The 19,928-nt window shown below is 38.8% G+C and overlaps 2 protein-coding genes across 6 annotated transcripts in view; both read right to left on the bottom strand.

Moving 5' to 3' along the window:
• Window positions 1–6,037, bottom strand: part of LOC100541513 (caspase-8) — a 9,809-nt gene extending 3,772 nt beyond the window's left edge. Inside the window, exons 1-6 of the mRNA XM_010713453.3 lie at window positions 5,430–6,037; window positions 4,480–4,514; window positions 3,183–3,512; window positions 2,856–2,961; window positions 1,691–1,829; window positions 647–723 (exon numbers count right to left, since the gene is read on the bottom strand). Coding sequence (XP_010711755.1) covers window positions 647–723; window positions 1,691–1,829; window positions 2,856–2,961; window positions 3,183–3,493 — 633 coding nt within the window. The 5' untranslated portion in view covers window positions 3,494–3,512; window positions 4,480–4,514; window positions 5,430–6,037. The remainder of the gene's footprint in view (window positions 1–646; window positions 724–1,690; window positions 1,830–2,855; window positions 2,962–3,182; window positions 3,513–4,479; window positions 4,515–5,429) is intronic.
• Window positions 6,038–6,806: 769 nt separating this feature from the next.
• CASP10 (caspase 10) lies at window positions 6,807–19,922 on the bottom strand. 5 transcript variants are annotated; one of them, XM_010713441.3, is made up of 12 exons: window positions 19,817–19,922; window positions 19,150–19,323; window positions 17,090–17,532; window positions 16,853–16,952; window positions 16,406–16,541; window positions 15,535–15,623; window positions 14,393–14,435; window positions 13,889–13,960; window positions 12,367–12,455; window positions 10,882–10,990; window positions 9,713–10,217; window positions 6,807–9,118 (listed from the first exon to the last, which is right to left on the bottom strand). In XM_010713441.3, the coding sequence occupies exons 3-12, from the start codon at window positions 17,401–17,403 to the stop codon at window positions 8,962–8,964; spliced, it is 1,614 nt and encodes a 537-aa protein (XP_010711743.1). In that variant the 5' UTR covers window positions 17,404–17,532; window positions 19,150–19,323; window positions 19,817–19,922; the 3' UTR covers window positions 6,807–8,961. The 5 variants fall into 5 exon arrangements, with proteins under 5 accessions (XP_010711743.1, XP_010711744.1, XP_010711745.1 ...); XM_010713442.3 differs by having other exon boundaries at window positions 17,090–17,427; XM_010713443.3 differs by lacking the exon at window positions 19,150–19,323.
• Window positions 19,923–19,928: the final 6 nt, after the last annotated feature.

The following is a 19,928-nucleotide window of genomic DNA, read 5'->3' as shown; positions in this document are numbered from 1 at the left end:
CAAAAAAATGCTATGTACAGATTGGTGCTCCTCCATGTCCAAACACACACACACACACACACACACACACACACACACACACAAACACAGAAGTCGTCTTGAGGGCAAAGCTACAAGAAAAATAGCTTAAGAAGAAGTTAGCCCCAGGTACAGGTGAGAGGAAGTTGCTTGCTCTTCTGGAAACCCTCCTCCTCTCTCTCTTTGGTTAGGATATGACTTTGGAATGGAAGGAAGTGAGTATCCATTAACTAAAATCAGCACACATGGAGGAAAAGTTCCTGCAGTATACCATTCACTCTAAGAGTTCTGGCTTTCTAGCAAGATAACAGATGCTTCTGGTCCCCTTCCCACCTGTCCAGGATATTCCTGGACAGGACTTTACTGTCCTAGTCTCTTTAACATTGCTTTTCTTCTCATGACAAATAGGAAAATGATCTTTATTGTCTGTAAAGTTGCTGACAGCTAGGTCCTCACTAATGGACAAGGCTTGGGTCTTGTTTTGAAAACAGGAACTCTTCCACGGCCCACCAGAAATACCAGAAGCCCTCTCTTTTAGCTCTTCCACTCACTTAGCCTTAAAAATTTATTCCCCCTGCTCCCAAGAGTTAGATGAATACTTCAAAGGAAATCTAGAGGCATTTCTCACCCCACCCTCTGCTCCTTGTCCTGGTGGATGCGTAGACACACAGACTGGAAAGCTCAGATTTTCGTTAGAATCATTTTCTAAGAAGGAGATAAATAGAATGTTTTAGGATAAATATTCCACTTTGCATATTTCAACATCAAACAAACAAAAACCAACACAAAGAGATGAAAGGATGAAGCTGTGCAGAGTTTGGAACAAATTATACAGCTGTGTTAAGACTGTACAGCCCTAATCAGATATTCTTAGTATTATAGTTATTAAGCAGAAGTGAACTGTGCACGTACAGCAATCTGAGTCAGGAGATGGCATGCACAGCATTCTCACAATAACTGTACCCTTGATCAATTTATTTGTTCTTTTATTGGCAGCAAGGTCCAAATAATAGCAGCGTGAATGTGATAGTCACCCCAGGAAAGCCATTCACTAGCATCTCCACTATGGGATACATAAGTAAAAGAATAAACCCATTTTTATAATGATACACTGCAGCCAACTCATTTACTTCTGAAGTTATTGTCCCTTCTTTAGGGGACTTTATTTTGGTAGAAATACCAGGCAAGCAGAACACTAGCATAATGGAAGATCTCCTCAAAGCAAGAAAACACTGCTTTAAGTACAGCTGCCAGGAATAAGTGAATAAATCATCACCCAGGATTCTACACAAGGAAATAAATGACAGTACTTGTTTTAAATTGAGTTTAATTGTCAGGATCTACCAACATTCTCCTTTCCTGCTTATCAAGGGGGAAAAACCATACGAATAATACTAAAAAGCTATTCTCCTGACAAGGGGCTTGTTTGTCCTGACCTTCCTTAGCCCAAGACAGAACAGAACATGTTTCAGGGAGAGGTACAAGAAAATATAATGCAGTAGTGAAATAGAGAACATTAGAAACCATGAGTAACAAAAGCTGTTCTGCTCATCTTAATATAATTTAAGAGGTCTCTCTTATCCCTAGATTCCTAATATCCCGAAGATAAAGCTATGAAAGTCATACACACAAAAAAAAGTTATCCCCCTAAACAACTGATTAGTTGATTTACCTTTTGTTTTTTCTTCATAGTTATCAATTTTGATCTTTAGGTCAGCTCTAAATACCTTTAATATACTCTTCAACATTGTTAGGTCATCTTCCTTAATTATCCCATTTCTTTCCATTTCCACTAATATCTTCAACATTGACTGGTAAAGAAAAAAAATAGGACAGCAAACAAAAAGCATAACCCAAAATCATATAGTGACTCTCAATAACTGCGTTATCAGACACTTCTGGAGAAATCAACATCCTCAGTTCCCAAAGACCAATCAACTTGAAGATCAATTTATTTTTCCTCCAAACTTTATTAAAACAAAAGTCAGGATGCAATGTGAATGAAGAAACAAATCATTAAGATAAAGACCATATTTGTAGAAATTGCCTATGACTAGGTTATCCTGCTTTGCTTCAGCAGTGTAAAACACTTAAGCAGATAATAACACAGCATCTTCTTGTGCTTCTGCATTCAGATGAACTACTGTAAGCCATTTAGCTGCATGACTCTACATTTTCTAACACAGGGAATATCTTCAGTGATGACTTTATTATTTAAAATGGATTTGTCCATCAAGTTGGAGGTAAATCTGCTAATTTTGCTATAGTTGCTACAACACAAATAGGACTTTTAAGGTAGTTTCTTTGTAATGCCAAATACTTTCAAAGCACTATACATTATTTACAAAACAGGTATTAGACTAGCTCACCAAGCCTCTTAATACGATTGTGAGGGAATTATCAGAGTTGTTACCTCAGATTACAAAGAAGAAGAAAACGTACTCAGTAACACACAAAAATTTGTGGTGGAACTCACTTGAGAACTCATTTTATGATGTCCAAAACATTGCCTTTTTTTTCCAGCAAGCATCACTTTTATTAGATACATCACACGCACAAATGCCTTACAAAGAGTCAAGCAAAGATGAAAGGCAGAGCATGACATATATTGCAAGAATAAAAGATGAAGAGGCATGTAATGGAGACAAAATGAGAACAGGAGAGTAAAAAGCAGTGAGAAAAAAGGGTCTGTGCTGTCACAGAGCAGCTGTTGGCTACCATCACAAATCTTTGAAGAACAGAATTTTCATGAGCGCACTAGTCTCTCCCTACTTCTGTTCTAAAATAGGCAGACTGAGCTAGTTTTGCAAGAAACTTATCAAGATCATTTTGCTTACAGCATTATCCCGTAGCTTGTTCTTTGGCAATTTTTCTTGCAGCAGGAATTTTACACTCCTGACATCATCTGGAGTTAAGTTCTCAGCAATTCCGTATAGCAGTTGTCTGGCATTAAAGGACAGAGAAAGACTGATTAAGAAAGTTATGAGAAATAAATGTGGCAAAATGTAAAACACGATCTCCAAATTCACAGCATCGAGTGGTCATGCTGTAATAAATAGAATTATGCTGAACTATTCATAAGATAACACTGTAGACAGAAAACAAGAAAGACAACAGAACTGTTGTATGTTTTGCTTGCAGAAGTATACTACTTTCGTGCCTACCTATAGGCTGACACCTTTGCCTTCCCTGGGACCTGGAGCTCCCTCTCCATCTCCTCTCGGCTGGAGCCCAGGTGGGAAGCCAGAAGGTCTATCCGATTGATCCGGTAGAGCAGCTCCTTCAAGAAGAACAGGTCCCCCACCTCGATCATCCCTTTCTCCTTCAGCACTTCAAAGAAAGCTTTGGGCTCCTCAGTATCTTCCTGCTTCCTCACAGGGACATGCTCCAAGCTGAGAAACTTTAGAGCTGCCAATTCTTCTGTGGCCAAAGCCTCAGAAATGTCAAAAAGGAGTTTCCGGAAGTCTGAACTCATTTCACATTAAGATTTTGACCTAAACACAGACAGAATTTGATTCGGTTTGTCAGTAACGGTACTGCAACTACATGATTATAAAAGGTATCATGCCATACAGAATAGTCTGAAATAAATATATGTAATAAAACATACTTCAGTAGAGGCTGTCCTGCAAACATAGCTTTGATACTTACTTAGCCCTTTTGGTTCTCTGAACTTAAGTAAGAACATCAAAAAACGCACATAAATAAAAATGACAAAGTCACAGACCCTTCTCACTTCCTATGGTGTATTTCAATAACAGGATGTACTGACATGTAAGACATACTATCCTGGCAAGTCAGTGTTTTTCCTTTTGTTATTTCTTATGATTCCATTTGGGAGCAGGAGTCACTCAAAATCTGAAATATAGACTACACAGTAAACAAGACTAACAGATTTTGCACTATGACAAAGATAAAGGTTTGACATCCTAACAAAGGTAAGGGTCCATATGAGCATGTTTCTAAGCTATTTAGCTGCTTCAGTATACTGCTTCTGACCTTGATCAGTGTAAACAAAGTACCTCGTTCTGTTTTGGTTCATCTGCAGAAAGTAAAATTCAATCCCCATTTCTCAGTAATATTCAGATCAAATACAGATCATGTCAACCTCTTCAAAAAGGAGAATTCTTGTCAAAGCAGTTCTGTTTCACTGATCACCAAATATCATCCACCTCCTCCATCACTTAACACCTTCCATTCCATCAGCTTCACCAATATTAAATTTGCCTTGCGCATCCAGCCTTTGAGCACAATAAAAAGTCGGAAAACAAGTTTCAAACCTACAACATTACTGCAACTAGAACAGACGTGCCATCTACATGCTGTATTTAAGCTTGTCTGTAAACACAGGAGCACACTAAAACAATATTTAACTGCACCTGTCTTTTACTTCATTAAAATAAAAACTGATACAACAAACTATTTCTTCTATACCATAAATAGCCACTTTAACACACTTACTTGGGAAGGCAGGCTGGGAGACTGCTGAAACAACCCTGAAAAGTGAAAGTATTGTCTTAGAAGTTTCAGGAAAAGTACTGGATGTACTATGGCCTGTGTTGTCATGTGACTTACAAAATGAAAGTTGTATTGAAGCTGTGATAATAATTTTGCAGCAATTTCCTTCTCCACTTATCACTCTTCTGGATTCAGGAAATTGTTACAAAACTGGTTGTGATAAAAATTAGTAAACCTACAAAAGTAACCAAAGCTTTTGAGAGTACACGCTGAATAGCATAGCAAGGACTTGCTAGCATATGTACTGCTCATTAAATGGTGATTAACTATGAATCCTAATTAAAAGGCAGCGGTAAAGATGTGCATTAACTATGAATCTTAATTAAAAGATAGTGGTAAAGATGTGCATTAATTTACATCTTCCCATTTAAAAATATCTCAGTTCCATCATCCTGTTGTGTCACCAGATCTTCCACATCCTACCTCCATTCTCTGAAGTCTCACTTGAACTCACCTAGCCTACTTTTAACAAGCATATTTATGGAAGATTATTTCCTAAAATGAAATATCAGCACCATATTCAGTAGCAGTATTTAGTGCATACAGAAAACTGAAAGGCTAAACATCTCTCTGAAATTATTTCACATTTCTCCATTTGCAAAAGAATTTAAACAGTATTTAAGTTTTGGCATTTACATCTTTTTTCATGCATAGAACTGCCCTTAGTGAAGAAGTTCCAAGAATGGCCTGTTGGTCACTGGTATACTCCATGCGTTGGGAAACATATGAACAACAATCAGTGCAGCTACCAACCCCTCCATCTACATCTGAAGCTCAGAGTCAGTATTATGAAAATAGACAGAAGAACAGAAATATGTTTGAATTTCACAATGCAAGCTACCTTTCATTGATTTCAACCCACCTACCTTTATGAACTCAAAATTATAACATACCCTTCAATAGAACGAGGCCTACAAACTTCTTCCAAAGGTCATACTCTTGTAAGAACTCAGAAAATTTGTCTGACCTTCAATTGCACGAGTCTTCCTTTTATCCAAAGCTTAGAAATGACACTGAGGAACAGAACAAGCACTCTCTGATTTTCAGGTCCAAAACAGTTGTCCCATGCCTCACTGTCTCTTTTCCTTCATCAGTAGCTTTGTGTCTTAAATGAATCAAGATTCCAGTTGCAGATTTAAAGAGGTAAAATACCGTGATTAGTGAAGTATGAAAAATATTTGCAGACAAGTCCAATCCTAAGACAGTTCTTTCCAGACAGAGACTTCTCCCATCATGCAGTTGTTCCAGGGAGCACCGCTTCTGGTACTGTTCTTCCTGTTTTTATGATTTCACTTCTTATTTCTCTTTCATCTTTCCCCAAAATATTCCTGCTCTTTTGTTAACCTGTAGTCACTTCAATTTCCTTCAGCTTTTCTGCAGCCCTGTTTGGTCCCTCTGGCTTCACCAAGAACAATCTCGATGATCCAATTAATTCCGTGTAGAGCAGCCCACCAAAAATTCAGCTCTCCCAGAAAGGCTGGTTTCAAGGAAGTGAAAAATGCTGAGGGAACTGACAACTCAGCATAGTGACTGGCCTCTACTGGCAAAAGCCAGGATAAACCATTCCTACGCAAAAAACTGCCAGTATGGAAGGACTTGTCAATTATACAAACTCCACTTTAAAGATCTTCTGAATAAATTATATGCAATTATAAATAAATTATAACAAATCTTCCATATGCCCAATCTAAATCTCCCCCTTTTTAGCTTGAAACTGTTTCCCCTTGTCCTATTGCAACAAGCCTGCTAAAGTCTCTCCCCTTCCTTCTTATAGCCCTCTTTAGATACCAAAAGGCTGCTGTAAGGTCTTCCCGGAGTCTTCTCTTCTCCAGGCTGAACAGCCCCAGCTCTCAGTCTTTCCTCATAGGAGAAGTGCTCCATTCCTTGGATCATTTTGGTGGCCCTCCACTGGACACGCTCTAATAGGCCCGCATCTCATCTCTCTTGTACTGAAGACTCCACACCTGGATGCAGTATTCCAGGTGAGATCTCACCAGTACAGAGCAGAGAGACAGGATCACCTCCCTCAACCTGCTGACCACATTTCTTTGGATACAACCCAGGATACGGTTGGCTTTCTGGGCTGCAAGGGCAGACTGCTGTCTCACATCCAGCTTACCAACCACCAATACCCCACATCCTTTTTGGCAGGGCTGCATCCTACCCTTTCATCCCCCAGCTTGCATTGATAGTGGGGTTTGTCCACTAACACAGTTATACCATGAATGTCTTTAAGGTCTCTTCTGCAGCATCTGATGCACAGGCTCAGGTGAGAACAACTCAAATAGTTTATTACAAGTTTTCACATCACTCGCGTACCTCCAGAAGTTTCCTTTTTCTAGCTTTCCCATCCACCTTTACAGGTCAACAGAGCATTCTACAAACACTCTTCAACTGCTCATGCACGTGCTTATCCAATCAGAGCTGTGAGACATTCTTCTAGGTGTCCTTGATTCTCATGCTGTTTATCTTGCTCCACAGCTGCTGCTCCAAACAGTTTTTCTTGTATTCCCACACTCTTCCAACCCAAATCACTCTTACGATTCTAAGATTCTTGTCAGTCCTTGTACTGATAAAATTCAACTGTTATTTAAACATACGAAAGAGGAGTGCATCAAATCTGGACACTAATTTTGAGCCAGATACTTGATGATTCTATTATAACATTATATATTCTACTAGCAGAGAAAATATTTTCTACTGTGACATAAATGAAACTTCAAGCGTAGCAACTACACTAATTCAGAAGACTTAGAATACAGTCATGAATTGACTTAGAACGAAGGTCAATTCATAATAACAAAAAGTAACAAATATGTTCTGGCAGATTCGCTGCATTTTAATGCTTTGAATGATGCAAATCTCTCCTCCCAAACATCATGTATACTGCAAGCAAAAATTGGTTCCATGTGCACCAGTCCATGCTCTCTCACTTTTACACCTCAAGTCTTGAGCTATTTTACAGCTAGTAATTATAGATAACAATCACTGTTTTGTTGAAATAAACTAAGCTTCACTTCAGCTTAAGTCCTGAAGCAGTAGAAATCCCATTGATTGATGAGGCCCAACAGGGATGTAAGACAAGGGAATGGCAGAAATCTGTGCCAGAGTAGGTTCAAACCGAATATTAGGAAAAACTTCTTTACAATGAGGGCGGTCAAGCACTGGAAGGGGTTTCCTAGAGATGCCCCATGCCTGTCAGTGTCTAAGAGGCATTTGGATAATGCCCTCAATTACATGATTTATCTTTAGATTTGCCATGAAGCAGTCAGGCAGTTGGACAAGATGATCTGCGAAGGCCTCTTTCATCTGAATTATTCCATTCCATGCTATTCTACAGATAAGCAAGCAGAAGCAATGATAAGCTTTAGCCCTATACAAAGTTTTTATTATTACTTTCTTCCCCCTCCCCAACCCCAAGTTCTTAAAAAGAAGTATAAATTAAATTCAGTAACAAACAGGAAGGACGCAGATACACATAGTAAATGTCCCTAACAAAATAACATCACATTATTTTGATTAACTCTAAAACATACTCTGTTAGAAGCTTAATAAAGCCATCCCATATGAATGCGTTTTATTTCTTAAAGTAAGAAATCATGAAATTTAATGCTTCTAGTTAATCAGTCTGATCAACGTATGCAGATACAATGCTAAATATCATCATTTTGTAGTGCTCAGCTATTCCACACTAACTTTTCTTACAAGAAGTCATGTGGAAATGAGGGTTAACAAAGTTTCACAGAGGGAATACTGTAGCATTTTGTCTATGCTCAGTCTTGGAAACATCTCCTTGTAGGCGAGGTTGATGTTAGCTATTAGAGGGTATCAGTGTGTACAGCAAACATAACTATTGAAAAATCACTTGTTTTAAGTAATTTTCTTTCATTCCTAATTTAATTCTCCTCAACCTACTACTTAAACTTTCTCTTCTTCATTCCTAACTTTGCCTTTCTCTGTGAACACAGTTTATGGTTTTAGAGGTAGGTTTAAACATTATTAGTATGCAAAACAAAATTTGATGAGTCTAAACCAGACTGTTAACATCCTAGTTTAGATATAAAGGAATATATAGAAAGCTACATATGCAATCCTTATGCTGACTGAAACACACTTTTACATCTGCAGTCTGTGTCAGTACACAGTTTAACATCATAGAAACTTGCTTCTCCCATCCTTGAAAACTCTGAATAGATAGATGATGTAAATAGCTGGCACACTGATTGTGTTAACTGTACCTCTTCCAACTCAGCTTCAAAGTTTCTCTGGCAAGGAAAAAAGGGAAAAGAAAAAAAAAAAAAAAAAAAAAAAAAAGGCCTTGACACTAATAGTTCCTCAGGAGTCAGTAACTGCCTTAAAACAGGTGCTGTTAATTGCATTTAAGGAGACATACTGACAAAAGGATGTATTAAAAAAGTCTCAATGTCACTGTGAAGGAGGAGGGTCTCTAGGTATTGGGAATATAAGTCTTCTTCTTAAGGTATATGCTGGCTGGGGCATCTGCTTCCTTATCCCACTATGGTCAACACGCTTGCTAACATCTTCATTAACTTCTGTGAGGATGGACAAAATATCTTCACCCCTGCAGCCAAAAAGAAAGCAAAAATAAAAAGTCAACTTCATTTATTAATGAGCAGATGGTAGACTTTCTCCATGTAACATCTCTCAGATAATCTAGAAGCTATAGTATAAACACTTAAAAGCCAAAAAACGTAAAACAAAGCACACCCTTTTTTTCCAAATTACCCTTCTTTTGATATTCGCTTGAGTCATACTAGAAATAGATTTTGAGGTTTCAACCCAAGCCATTCTATGATTCTATGACTTGACATTCAGTAATGAAAGAAGGGAGCAAAATATTTTCATCTAAATCCACTAAAGAAATGGATGGCTCCATCTAATATGATAGAGATTGGAAGTTCAGAGGTTCTTAGGTAGGCTTTTTTTTTTTGAGGGGTAGTTCCCCAGTAAACTTCACATTGATCCGATTAACACTAAGCTACTACTGGTGTGTTAATGTAAATGTATCAAAGATGAATTATCATACCAGCAGTTTCACTGATTTTGCCTATTTCAGAACATGGATTAATGTTACTACTTGAATTTGCCTTCAGAGAAAAATAAAAGGGGAAGTTCCTCCCATTTTTTCGTAAGAGCTAAATAAATAATTATTTACCTTGGTACCAACAACTGTAGCTTGCTGCACAAGGCCTGAATATACCAAGTACCCTGCTGAACATGTCGGAAAGAAGCATATCCGTCAATTGTGGCCATGCCTAGGAGGAAATCAGCCTCTTCAGGAATACTTTCAGAAGGAGAAATGCTCTGTTGTACAGAAGAGAAGTCAGGAACTCGTGCATCAGTTTCAATATAGACAGGGCGCTGTATCTCTTTACCTTGGCATGCTTGGATAAAGAACAGTTTGGGTTTTTCAGTCAACTGTGGACATTGTTTGGCAGTGAAGTAGGTCATGATAGTGCGGATTGATACAAGCTTCCCATCTTTCCCATACACTGCTCCTGACTCTCCATGAGATAGAATGCAACAAACAAAACAGTCCCTATCCTTGTGGTCTTCTGAACGCTGCCATGCTTGCATCAGTTCTTTAATCTGATCAGATGTCTGATCTGTGTAAGTCCTCACATCCAGACCAAGCCATTTGAATACTCTCTCCAATTCCCCTGTAATTAAAGATAAGAAAGAAAAATTGAGGCAATAGAAAACCATTTTATGGTCATCATGCAAGCTAATTTTAAAAGACCTCATACGCTGATCCTTCTGCAAATTCATCCTTATACTATTATCAACTAAAAGTTAATGGAATAAAGGTGACATCAGCTCAAACACAGTAACTGATTCCTTCTAGACAAGTTTCAGAAAATACAATGACATTGTACAGTGTACAATCACAAACTGAGTTCAAAATTAAGGTGATCTCTTTTGAAACCTTCTTAGAATGTTCTTTTCCAACTGCAGTTTTGACTATTACAGAGTTCTATCAATTAGAGACAAATAGAATAAAGAGTACACATGGAGCTGTTTGCTTAAGGAGTTATGCATTATATAAAATGACAGTCTGTATCTATAACAAAGAACTAAAACTAAGTAAAAAGGAATTCTTGAACTATTTAAAGAACAATCTAACTTTAAGAAAAACTCAGCGGTTCTTTGGTCTTTAGTCCTTCCTGGAAGGATACCTAAGTGACATAACATATATCAAAAATTTTACTGTTTAAAAATATTTACTGAAACACATAAAAAAAAATATAGACCAATACAAGAAAATCAACTCACATGAGGAAATAAAGAGATCAACCCTTCAAAAATCTTACTTCAAGAACTTACAGGCATCTTTATAAGAACCCTTTCTCTCTTGAAGAACCCCATCAAATTTAACATTATTAATAACGAGACAAATTCCTCTCTGTGGCCCATCCATTTTGTAAGTTGACACCTGTAAAAAGCATAAGAAAAACAGCTTACAGCCTCAGAGAACTTATGTGACGGATATGTGAGCTCTAGAAATCATATTTCCTTAATATGATTGGCAACCAGAACACTAGAGGTGCCTAAGACTCCAGGTTATTTCTGACTCATGGAACTCATTATGCCTCCTTGTGTGAAGAGGCATGAATGAAGTCTCAAGCACACTATCACCAAACTGCAAAGGAAGGGTTTAACAACTAAGTTGGTGATCTGTATGCAATCTGAACTGGTGTTAGGGTTAGCAGTATTTCACTGTCAGGAAAAGATTTAAACTTGAAGTGGCAAAGGGTTTACCCTCAAACTTGACAACATTAGACATCTGATTTCATTTTGTGAGGAATATTGAGTGCCTACTGGTGGTTCTGGAAAGGGATGCAATGAGAACAGAGATCTCACACACGAACAAACCTGCCACACTAGCAGTTTCACTGAGGCTTAGAAATTACCACCCTCTTTTAAGAAACAATGCTTTAAAAATTGAGAAGTCACCAAAACCTCAAATATTATCCCTAATTTTAACCTCAGGTAAAAATTAGAGTTCCACCATTCCAGTTCTTCTCTGCTAACTGTAAAGAACAATAAAAAATACCTGGATTTTGTGCATTTTATTTGGATGAAATTAACACACCACCCCAAAAACTCCTTCAAGAGTAGCAGACAGTAGTGTTTGCTAGAGCATTCTGAACATCAGTTGTTGGCATAGAACTTCAAGAAATTAAACAGGTATAAACAAATGCAGCAACGTGCTCTCTCAGTATCTGTGCTTATCACAAGGAAAAAGACATGGGGAGAATTCAATGGTCACACTGCTGTGCAAGCTTCAAGAACACATATAAGACTTGTAAAAAGGTACCTCTCAGAAGGCATGTTATCCCCTGGTGCATTACATGCCCATGATTACTGAGTACACTTGCCTTTCCTTCTCTTACCCTTCTTCCATAGTGGATAGAGTGTGAAGACAATATTATTAACTTTTTTTAAGCCACATCCAGAGAGAGAACTGTGAAGGTATGTGTGCCTCTGCTTCTACCTGCACATTCTGGTGCAATCTCCAAAATCTGCAACTCAAGATTACGCCAGATGATTTGCCTCTATTAGGGAGACAATGATGCGTGTACATCACCAAAGGCAATATGCCTGTTTTGCCTCACTATGTTTTTCAATATTTTGAAGTTCCTGACCTCCAAGGTTAGAATACCCTCCAAAATATTCTGGATCATCAGACTGCTCAACCAGCTTCACGAGACACAGAGAAATCTCACATGTTGTTGCATGCCACTGCAGGAATGGAGATCTTACATACCTACATATTCACAAATAATCATTTAAGAGATTATCTCAAACCTTGGATTCATTTTCTACACCGCTGAATCCTCCAGACAGCTGCAGGTTCGTTTTAGAGAAGACTTGTGTAAGATTAGGCACTCTGTTATCTAGGAAAAAACAGCATAAATATTTATGAGGATTAATCCAGTATTGGTGTATGTAGCAAAAAGGAGTTTAGCTACAGTACAGCCCTTTTTATATTTAAAATGGCGATACACTGAAAGGAATAATTCTTTCCATATGAGATAGTACTATCACTTACATGGCATGACATGTCTGAACATGTCTCCAGTTATTTTATTATATGTATTTTCATGACAAAGGCAAGGTTTCTGCTTGCACTGGTTTTAGGGAGCAAAGACATTTGCGGTACAATGATAGACTCTATCTGCAACAGTCAAATTAATTTTTCAACTGGAAATATTTAGAAATAAACTGCGCTGTAAGAGGGATCTGTGACTTCCTAGTGAAGCTTCCATTGTAAAATACTTTCAGTTCCTGAGCGATTCACAATAGTTCTGAGACAAAACTTTCAAACAGCATTCAAAGAAGTTCGAAGTGGAAAACAGCAGGTTGTGCTGTGATACTTTTTAACAGGCTGATATGTTGTGGAGTCACAAGGACAGCTGTATACATACCAGCCACTGTTATTTGCACATAATCCTTTCGGAGATCTGATCCAAATTGTAGCTTATTGCCATATAATCAATGAATATACAGATGTTATAATTAAGAAATATAAAAGAGAGTTTAGCTAAGCAGGTTAACCAAAAAAGGATAGAGGGCTTACCCTTGTCCTGGGCTCACTGGAAAACTACAAAAGGAGGGATCTCCAGAAAGAGGTCCTTCCCCACTGGTGGTCAGCTCTTAAATGGGGTCTAGGAAAGATGGAGCCAAGCTCCACCCCTTCCAGCAGCACAGGTGAATTGCCTTCATCTGTGCTCCCAGGGCTGACTCAGTGCTCATCTCAGGTGATCAATCAGAGGTTCAGGCTGTGATTCAGCAGTTCCCATACAATTACTAATTTATTTATGTTTCCTTCTGAACCTGCTGAAACTTTCCCCTTCTTCTCGTACCTATCTCAGGCTACTTAATGCATTCAACATCTATTTCCACTGTATAACACCTGGTGACTTCCCCAACTGGTAATCTTTCTAACTTCGCTTTTCCAGGAAGACACTGGAAGACGTGCAATCATTAACTGTACACGTTACGCTCTCTCAAGCATAAAGAAGTTCCAGGAACTAAACCAATTTTTGTCTGTTTGCTTATTTCTATCCTCAGACCTTTTATTTTCTGCTATTTTAACAGCTGTTCAGCAAATGTCTGAGAAGAACTGCCAGAGAACCGGCATTCCTGAAATGGAATGGAGAGACAAAGTCCAGTGCATCTTCTCATTTCCTCTATAAAGATCCAAAGATCCCAGAGGTATGGCAGAAAGGGCTACAAGAATTGGTGTGGTCCTTTTAAATAACACATTAAACTTCAGGCAGCACAGAATAAAAAGAGCTTAACAATTAAACACTAAGAGAAGACAAACCTTGCCTGCCAGGTACAGAGTTCACATTTCCAGTATGTTCCCACGGGCTCCCAGGTTCTTCAATATGATGATCTATACAGCAAAAGAAGTCTGAGCTATAGTCTCACACAAAAAAAATTAACTGTTCAGTTTTATAAACAGTCACAGAGATCTATTCCTTCCAGGCATATTTGAACAGAGCACTTGTTTTTTCTTCTCGGGAAGAACAAACAATCTTTTTACTACTAACCTTTATTTCACCTACTAAAAGAAGCATGTTAGTTAGTTTCTAGTAACTGACTGACTAACAAAGTGCAAGGGATTTCCCAATTTTCTCCCATTTACATAAGACCGGAAATCCTTCAAATCTTCTTGTGCAGAAAGCAAAATACCCTTCCAAGTAAGACAGCAAGGTAATGCAAGGTGTGTTGCATTAAACCAAATGCTAGAAGTTTACTACAGTAAATAATTGTATGTAATAAACATAAAAGTAACAAAACTGAGTATGTTTTTGGAAAGTCTTACCATGGACACTGGAACTGACAAATTTGATTTGATTTGAGGTCTCCTATTTTTTGAGTGAAGAAAAGAACATTTTAAAATCATTGTGTGTACGCAAATGTACACGCACACACATATATCTCATAGTGGTTTTAGCAAAACAGGCTTAATAAACACCAAAGCTTTCTAAGTAGCAGATAACAAGGTAACAAAAATACCAAATTCCTAAGAGCAGGAAGTATAATGAAACTACAAAAGGCTTTTTCACTTATTGCAAATCTCATGGAGCTGCAAACAAGCATTTTTTCATACAGATAAAAGAAACAGCAATTTTTTTTTCAGTTTCAAATGATCTTTCAGTATAGGGGTGGGCAATCACTAAAAACAAAGAAAGAAGTCTGACGCTGCCCCTTATCAATTCTCTTGGATAGTATTTTTTTTTTTCCTATCTATATTTTTGTACTCTGGCATTAATTTTCTTACCATGCCAAATGTCATGCATGAAAGCAGAGCAAATATAATTCAAAGCTGCAGTAATGCAAGCTTTTGATACTGACTAGCCCATTTTCCTCAGCTCTTGTCTACCAGGACTGCACTTCTGGGAAGTATCATCAAAAAGACCATTGCTTTCCTCATTCAGAACTGGAATAAAACTCCCTCCCCTAAAAAGAAATCTGTTATAAGCCATGCAAGTTAGGTTTCTTAATCTGCTTCATCATTCAGCTGCAGAAATGATCTAACAGAGCAAGGACTGCTACAGTGAAGGAATGGGAACACTCCTTCAGAAGCAGCAATTTGAACCGGTTATCAGTGTTAATCCTTGGAGATAGATAGTTTAGTGATGATCAGACAAAACTTTAAAAATCTGCAATTCATGTCTCATTCTCTAGAAGGCCCTCTTATACCTCTCTCTCACGTTTCTCCTCTTAGTGTTATCTTTTCCTCCAATTGCACATGACCAGCAGTAGTTTTTCAGTTGAAACTATTTGATGCTATATGGAGCTGTATTTCTTATATGCAGAACAAATATGCTCATCACCTTATTAAATCAAGTGGAAAGAATTAGTGAAACAGAGAGCCAACCAAGTATGGATTCAAAGTGAGGGCAAAGAAAAAACAAACCCCAAACACTAAAACCCTTGTAGACAGCATGTGTTCCAGTGTACCTGAGGGGAATTGAATATTCTGATGCCTACAGCGTAAGATGGTGAAGATTCCTCGACTGGAAGAGCATTCTCTTGTTGAGACAGAGACACTAAGAAAAGGAAAAAGGAAAATAAGTGAGAGAAGTCACGTGTGTTTTGGTTAAATCCCTATGAACCTGCACATTGAAACAAATGCAGACCTATACTTAATGAAAGGTGTATTAAAATAGAAAACAACTTTGAAATACACAAAGGAAGCACATGGGACTGGACCCCTTGGAAGTATTGAATGCCCTCACACCTGTTTAAAACATAGCTTTGCAGTTCCCAGAATTTGTTTCCCATTGCTAAAATAATCGGAAGTAGAATCTTCTCTCCAATATGCTTATAGTCACTTCATAGGACATTAAGTGTAGCAGTGTCACTGTAGTACAACACCCCTGAGAACACCAATCACACATTTAAAAATTAAAGTTACCATGTATCAGACAAACACACAAATTGCCTTGCCAGCTTACTAGCAAGCAACTGCTTTGTAGATGTATACATTTATGAATCACAGAGTGTCTTTTATAGGATAGTCATCATCATCATCTCAGTGCTACCCACATAGAAACTGAGGAGTGTGGCATAACTATAAATGGGTTTTTAGTTTCTCAGCCAGTTCTGTATGTGCTGGACTGCTCTGCATGGCCTCAAATATTCAAACACATTCCTACTGGGGAATAATGATGTAATACAAGTTAGGGACAGTTAGGCTGAACTTGCGTGTGAACGTACTGAGCAGACCCAGTTTAGGAAAGCACACATAGATCTCAAAGTTCAGTTGCCCAGACCCTCATAGAGCTTCCTGCATTTTAGCAAGTATATTCTCTGACTCTGAATTTCTCACCATTTGCCATTCTGTAGCAGTTTATTGTTTCCAGGAGATCAGGTGAAACATTTCTAAAGACTTCCTCCAGTGTCTGCACATTGTTTTCAGATAAAAGACCCTGTTTTTCCAATAAAATCAGCAACTCCAAAGCAGACTGATAAAGAAGATAATAAAATATATTTATTGTTCTTAAACTTAAGACTTAAACTTAAAACCATTTGTTTCAGCCCTGATGGTCTCTAATAATCTATCATCTGCTTTGCTTCCTATCAATACAGTCCAAACAGTCAATTTCACATCACACAGAGAGAGAGCTTCCTCCTTGCTCACCCTATGAACATTGACCAGCTTAGTCACACACCACCTTTTCTGCCAAAGACTTCTCACACTTCTTCTCCCATTCCACTCCCACTCCGATCTTCTTCCCTCCCCACCACATGCATATTTGCCACTCTTCCCACATACAGTAATTCTGTGTCGCTTTGGAAGATGGTTTCTCAGGAGGAATACAATTTCCTGCAACATCTCATTGGTAATGTTCTCTGACAATTCATACAGCATCTGCCTGTAAGAGAGACTCAGTGAGACAAAGGTAGAACAGACAGTGGAGAAACTAAAAGCGATATGAGAAATTAAAGGAAAGGGAAAAAGAATGTTATAGATGGCAGTAATGGAGAGAACAGAATCTCGTTACATACTTACCTATACGGAGACACTTTTCCCTTCTCACACAGACATTCTTGCACTTTCTCCTTGGTATAGCCAAGGGAACTGAGCAAGGAGTGATATTTAATTCTGTATAACAATTCAGCTAGCAGGAAAGTATCTTTCTCATTCAGATAATCTTCATCTATAAGAAGCTGAAAAATGTCCATTGCTGACTGCACGCTTTCTAGTTTTCTGAAGGGGATCAAGTCAGTACAGAGAAATTTTAATGCTGCTACATCTTCAGCCCCCAAATTTTCATCGATGAGCAGGAGCAGCTGACGAAACTGCAAGCTGTCAACATCCTCCATGTTGTTGGCACTGATGATCTCTACCTGAACGTCAAATTAAATGTTGGTAACAGCCAAATCTCCAGCAATCCTCGTAATTATAAATAATAATAAGATATAATCCAATGAGGTTTGAAAGACTTGAATTCTCTGCAAAAGAGAAGTTTCCTTTTAAACCAATCTGAAACATACTTCCTTCTCCAAGTGCAAAACAACAGAGAGTAAATTTGGCAGTGTACAATCAACAAATATACAATTAGCAGAGTGGCATGATAAGGCTGGTATTTAACAGGTCATATAACTAGAAGGATTATCATGATGGAAAGAGACAATCTAAAACAAGTGAAAGGCTTACCCGTATCCTAGGCTTGCAGAAAAAACTCCAAAGAGAGCTATTTCCAGAAAGAGACCCCTCACCAGTGGGGGGTCAGCCCTTAAATGGGATCTAGGAGAGGTGGAGCCAGACTGCACCCCTTCCTGTCACCTGTGCTCCCAGGGCTGACTCAGTGCTTGCCTCAGGTGATCAATCAGAGGTTCAGGCTGTGATTCAGCGGTTTCCATACAGGCAGATGTTCTATACAACCCTGTCCTAACTTTGATGTCAGCCCTGTGCTGATCAGAAATCTGTGACCTCAAGAGATCCCTTCCAACCCAATCCTTTTATTTCTTTATATCATCTTTAACATTCAGAGCTTCAATTCTTTACACTGTTGGTGGGTGGGAAGACTCCCTGCTTATTGCAAAATCACTTATTCCTTGATCTTCTACTAAACTCTTTTCCATTTAGTGCAGGAAAGCCTCTGTGCAAGCAAATTAATCCTACTGAAGTTTCCAATAGAGAGCCATTATCCTTTTATGCACTAACTTCTTCAGTGTAGCTTATGCAGTTATTGTTTGCCTGTGCAATGTTTTATAAGGAAACTAATTTAAGAAAGAGCTTTAGTGCCTTCCTTCTGCCCAGACAGGCAGGTAGGTTCTTAGTCTTTTCAGAGCAGTTGAGATGAGCAAAGCTTTCTACGTAAGAGAGCACATGGGAAAAAAAAAAGCCAGGGAAGCAGAGCAGAGAAGAACCTCCAAATTCAGATTTGTTGAAGCACCTAGGTGGACAGCAGCTCAGCAGATCACAAAGGATATCATAGTGTGTTGGGGACACAGAGATTTCTGCAATTTTGCGTTCAAGGATAGATAGAAAACGTAATTCCAAGTCCTGGCACCCAGCTAGATACAAGCATCATCTACATTTCAAGTAAGAGAGCTGTCAGGTTCCAGGAGTCCTGCACTCTCTTCTGTCCCTTCATCATGAGTGAAAAACCACATGAAAACAAACAAACAAACCCTCAGATCACTTTTTCCTGTATTCAAAATTTAATAGCTCGGTAACTATTCTTTACAATTTCTCCTCAATTTGAACTCCATGTTGTGAAACTTTCTTCATTTAAGAAACCAGTAACTATCAAAAAGGTCTGGAATCAATTGAAATCAGCTTAGCCAAGCTACTTCTAAACCTTGTTCTGATGCTTTAATCAAGTAAATTTAGTAGAATAGCTTAGGTTAAATTGATTTCTGCCTATGCCAGCAAGCCCGTATAAACCAGGTTCAAACTGAATAGTGACTATTTGTAATTTGGAGCTGATTATTTTAACTAAATCTGATAATAAATCATAGCTTTAGGAGAAGAGGGTCAAGTTGTGCATAGCCCAAGCATACATAATTGTTTCATCAGCAAACTGAACTGAAGCAAGACCCAGAACAAATTCTTTCACCTACCCTTCAAACAGTTTTCAAGTTGTGCTGCTGCGGCTCCTGGAACACCCTTCACTGCAAACACTTTCTGCTTGAGTTCAGAATATCCTTACAGCCACTAAACATGTGCTGAATTTACCAGTTGTCCTGAAGTCTTTTTCCATCCATAGTAAGGCCCAGCCGTCCCTCCTAGCAACACTAGGAGAAGAGACACCACCAATTCATCGCTTGAAGCCTCCCACTCGGTTTACAGCTACGGTATTTCTGGAACCCTCTAGCACTTATGCATTTTATAAGCGACACTCGATGGCCAGGACCTCCTCACCCCCCAGGTTTGCCACGGCTCATAGCCAGGCCAGCAGGGCATTAACAAGCACAAAACCGACGCACGTAGAGAGGTGGAACTGCCGCTCTAATCTACGCTTTGCATAATATCCATAGGGAAGGAAAATCACACAAAATAAGCGGTGAAGATTATCAAGTTACTGTTTTTTCCTCTAACGTTCTACAGGACGGGACGTTGCCTAACATAAAGATTTTAAAAGAACGCAAAACCACGAACGCAGAACAGCAAAGCTCAGCCCGCGGCCCCGCAAACAACGGAATCAAGCGGCCGCAGGGGGCGGCGGAGCAACACGGGAAGAAGGCGCGTTCTTTCGTTCCTCCTCCGTTCCAGTCTCTCCTTTCTCACCTTCGGAAGAAATTCGCGCCTCTCTCCGTTCCCGGCGGCCGCTGTGCGCGTGGTGCGCAGCGCTGCCCGCTCAGTGCCCTGCCGCCAGGCGCGGCCCCACGTGCTGAGTCAC

This window comes from Meleagris gallopavo, chromosome 7 (assembly GCF_000146605.3).
Source record: "Meleagris gallopavo isolate NT-WF06-2002-E0010 breed Aviagen turkey brand Nicholas breeding stock chromosome 7, Turkey_5.1, whole genome shotgun sequence".
NCBI lineage: Eukaryota > Metazoa > Chordata > Aves > Galliformes > Phasianidae > Meleagris > Meleagris gallopavo.
This window is presented reverse-complemented; position numbering and strand designations above follow the sequence as displayed.

What these genes read in the sequence shown, in the direction of transcription:
- CASP10 (XM_010713441.3), bottom strand. Translation starts at nt 17,403, where the DNA reads ATGGAGGATGTTGACAGCTTGCAGTTTCGTCAGCTGCTCCTGCTCATC. An exon ending in GAATATTCAATTCCCCTCAG is followed by an intron (nt 14,436 to 15,534) that starts GTACACTGGAAC and finishes CTCAAAAAATAG; the next exon opens with GAGACCTCAAATCAAATCAA. An exon ending in GGGTTCTTATAAAGATGCCT is followed by an intron (nt 10,218 to 10,881) that starts GTAAGTTCTTGA and finishes CTTTAATTACAG; the next exon opens with GGGAATTGGAGAGAGTATTC.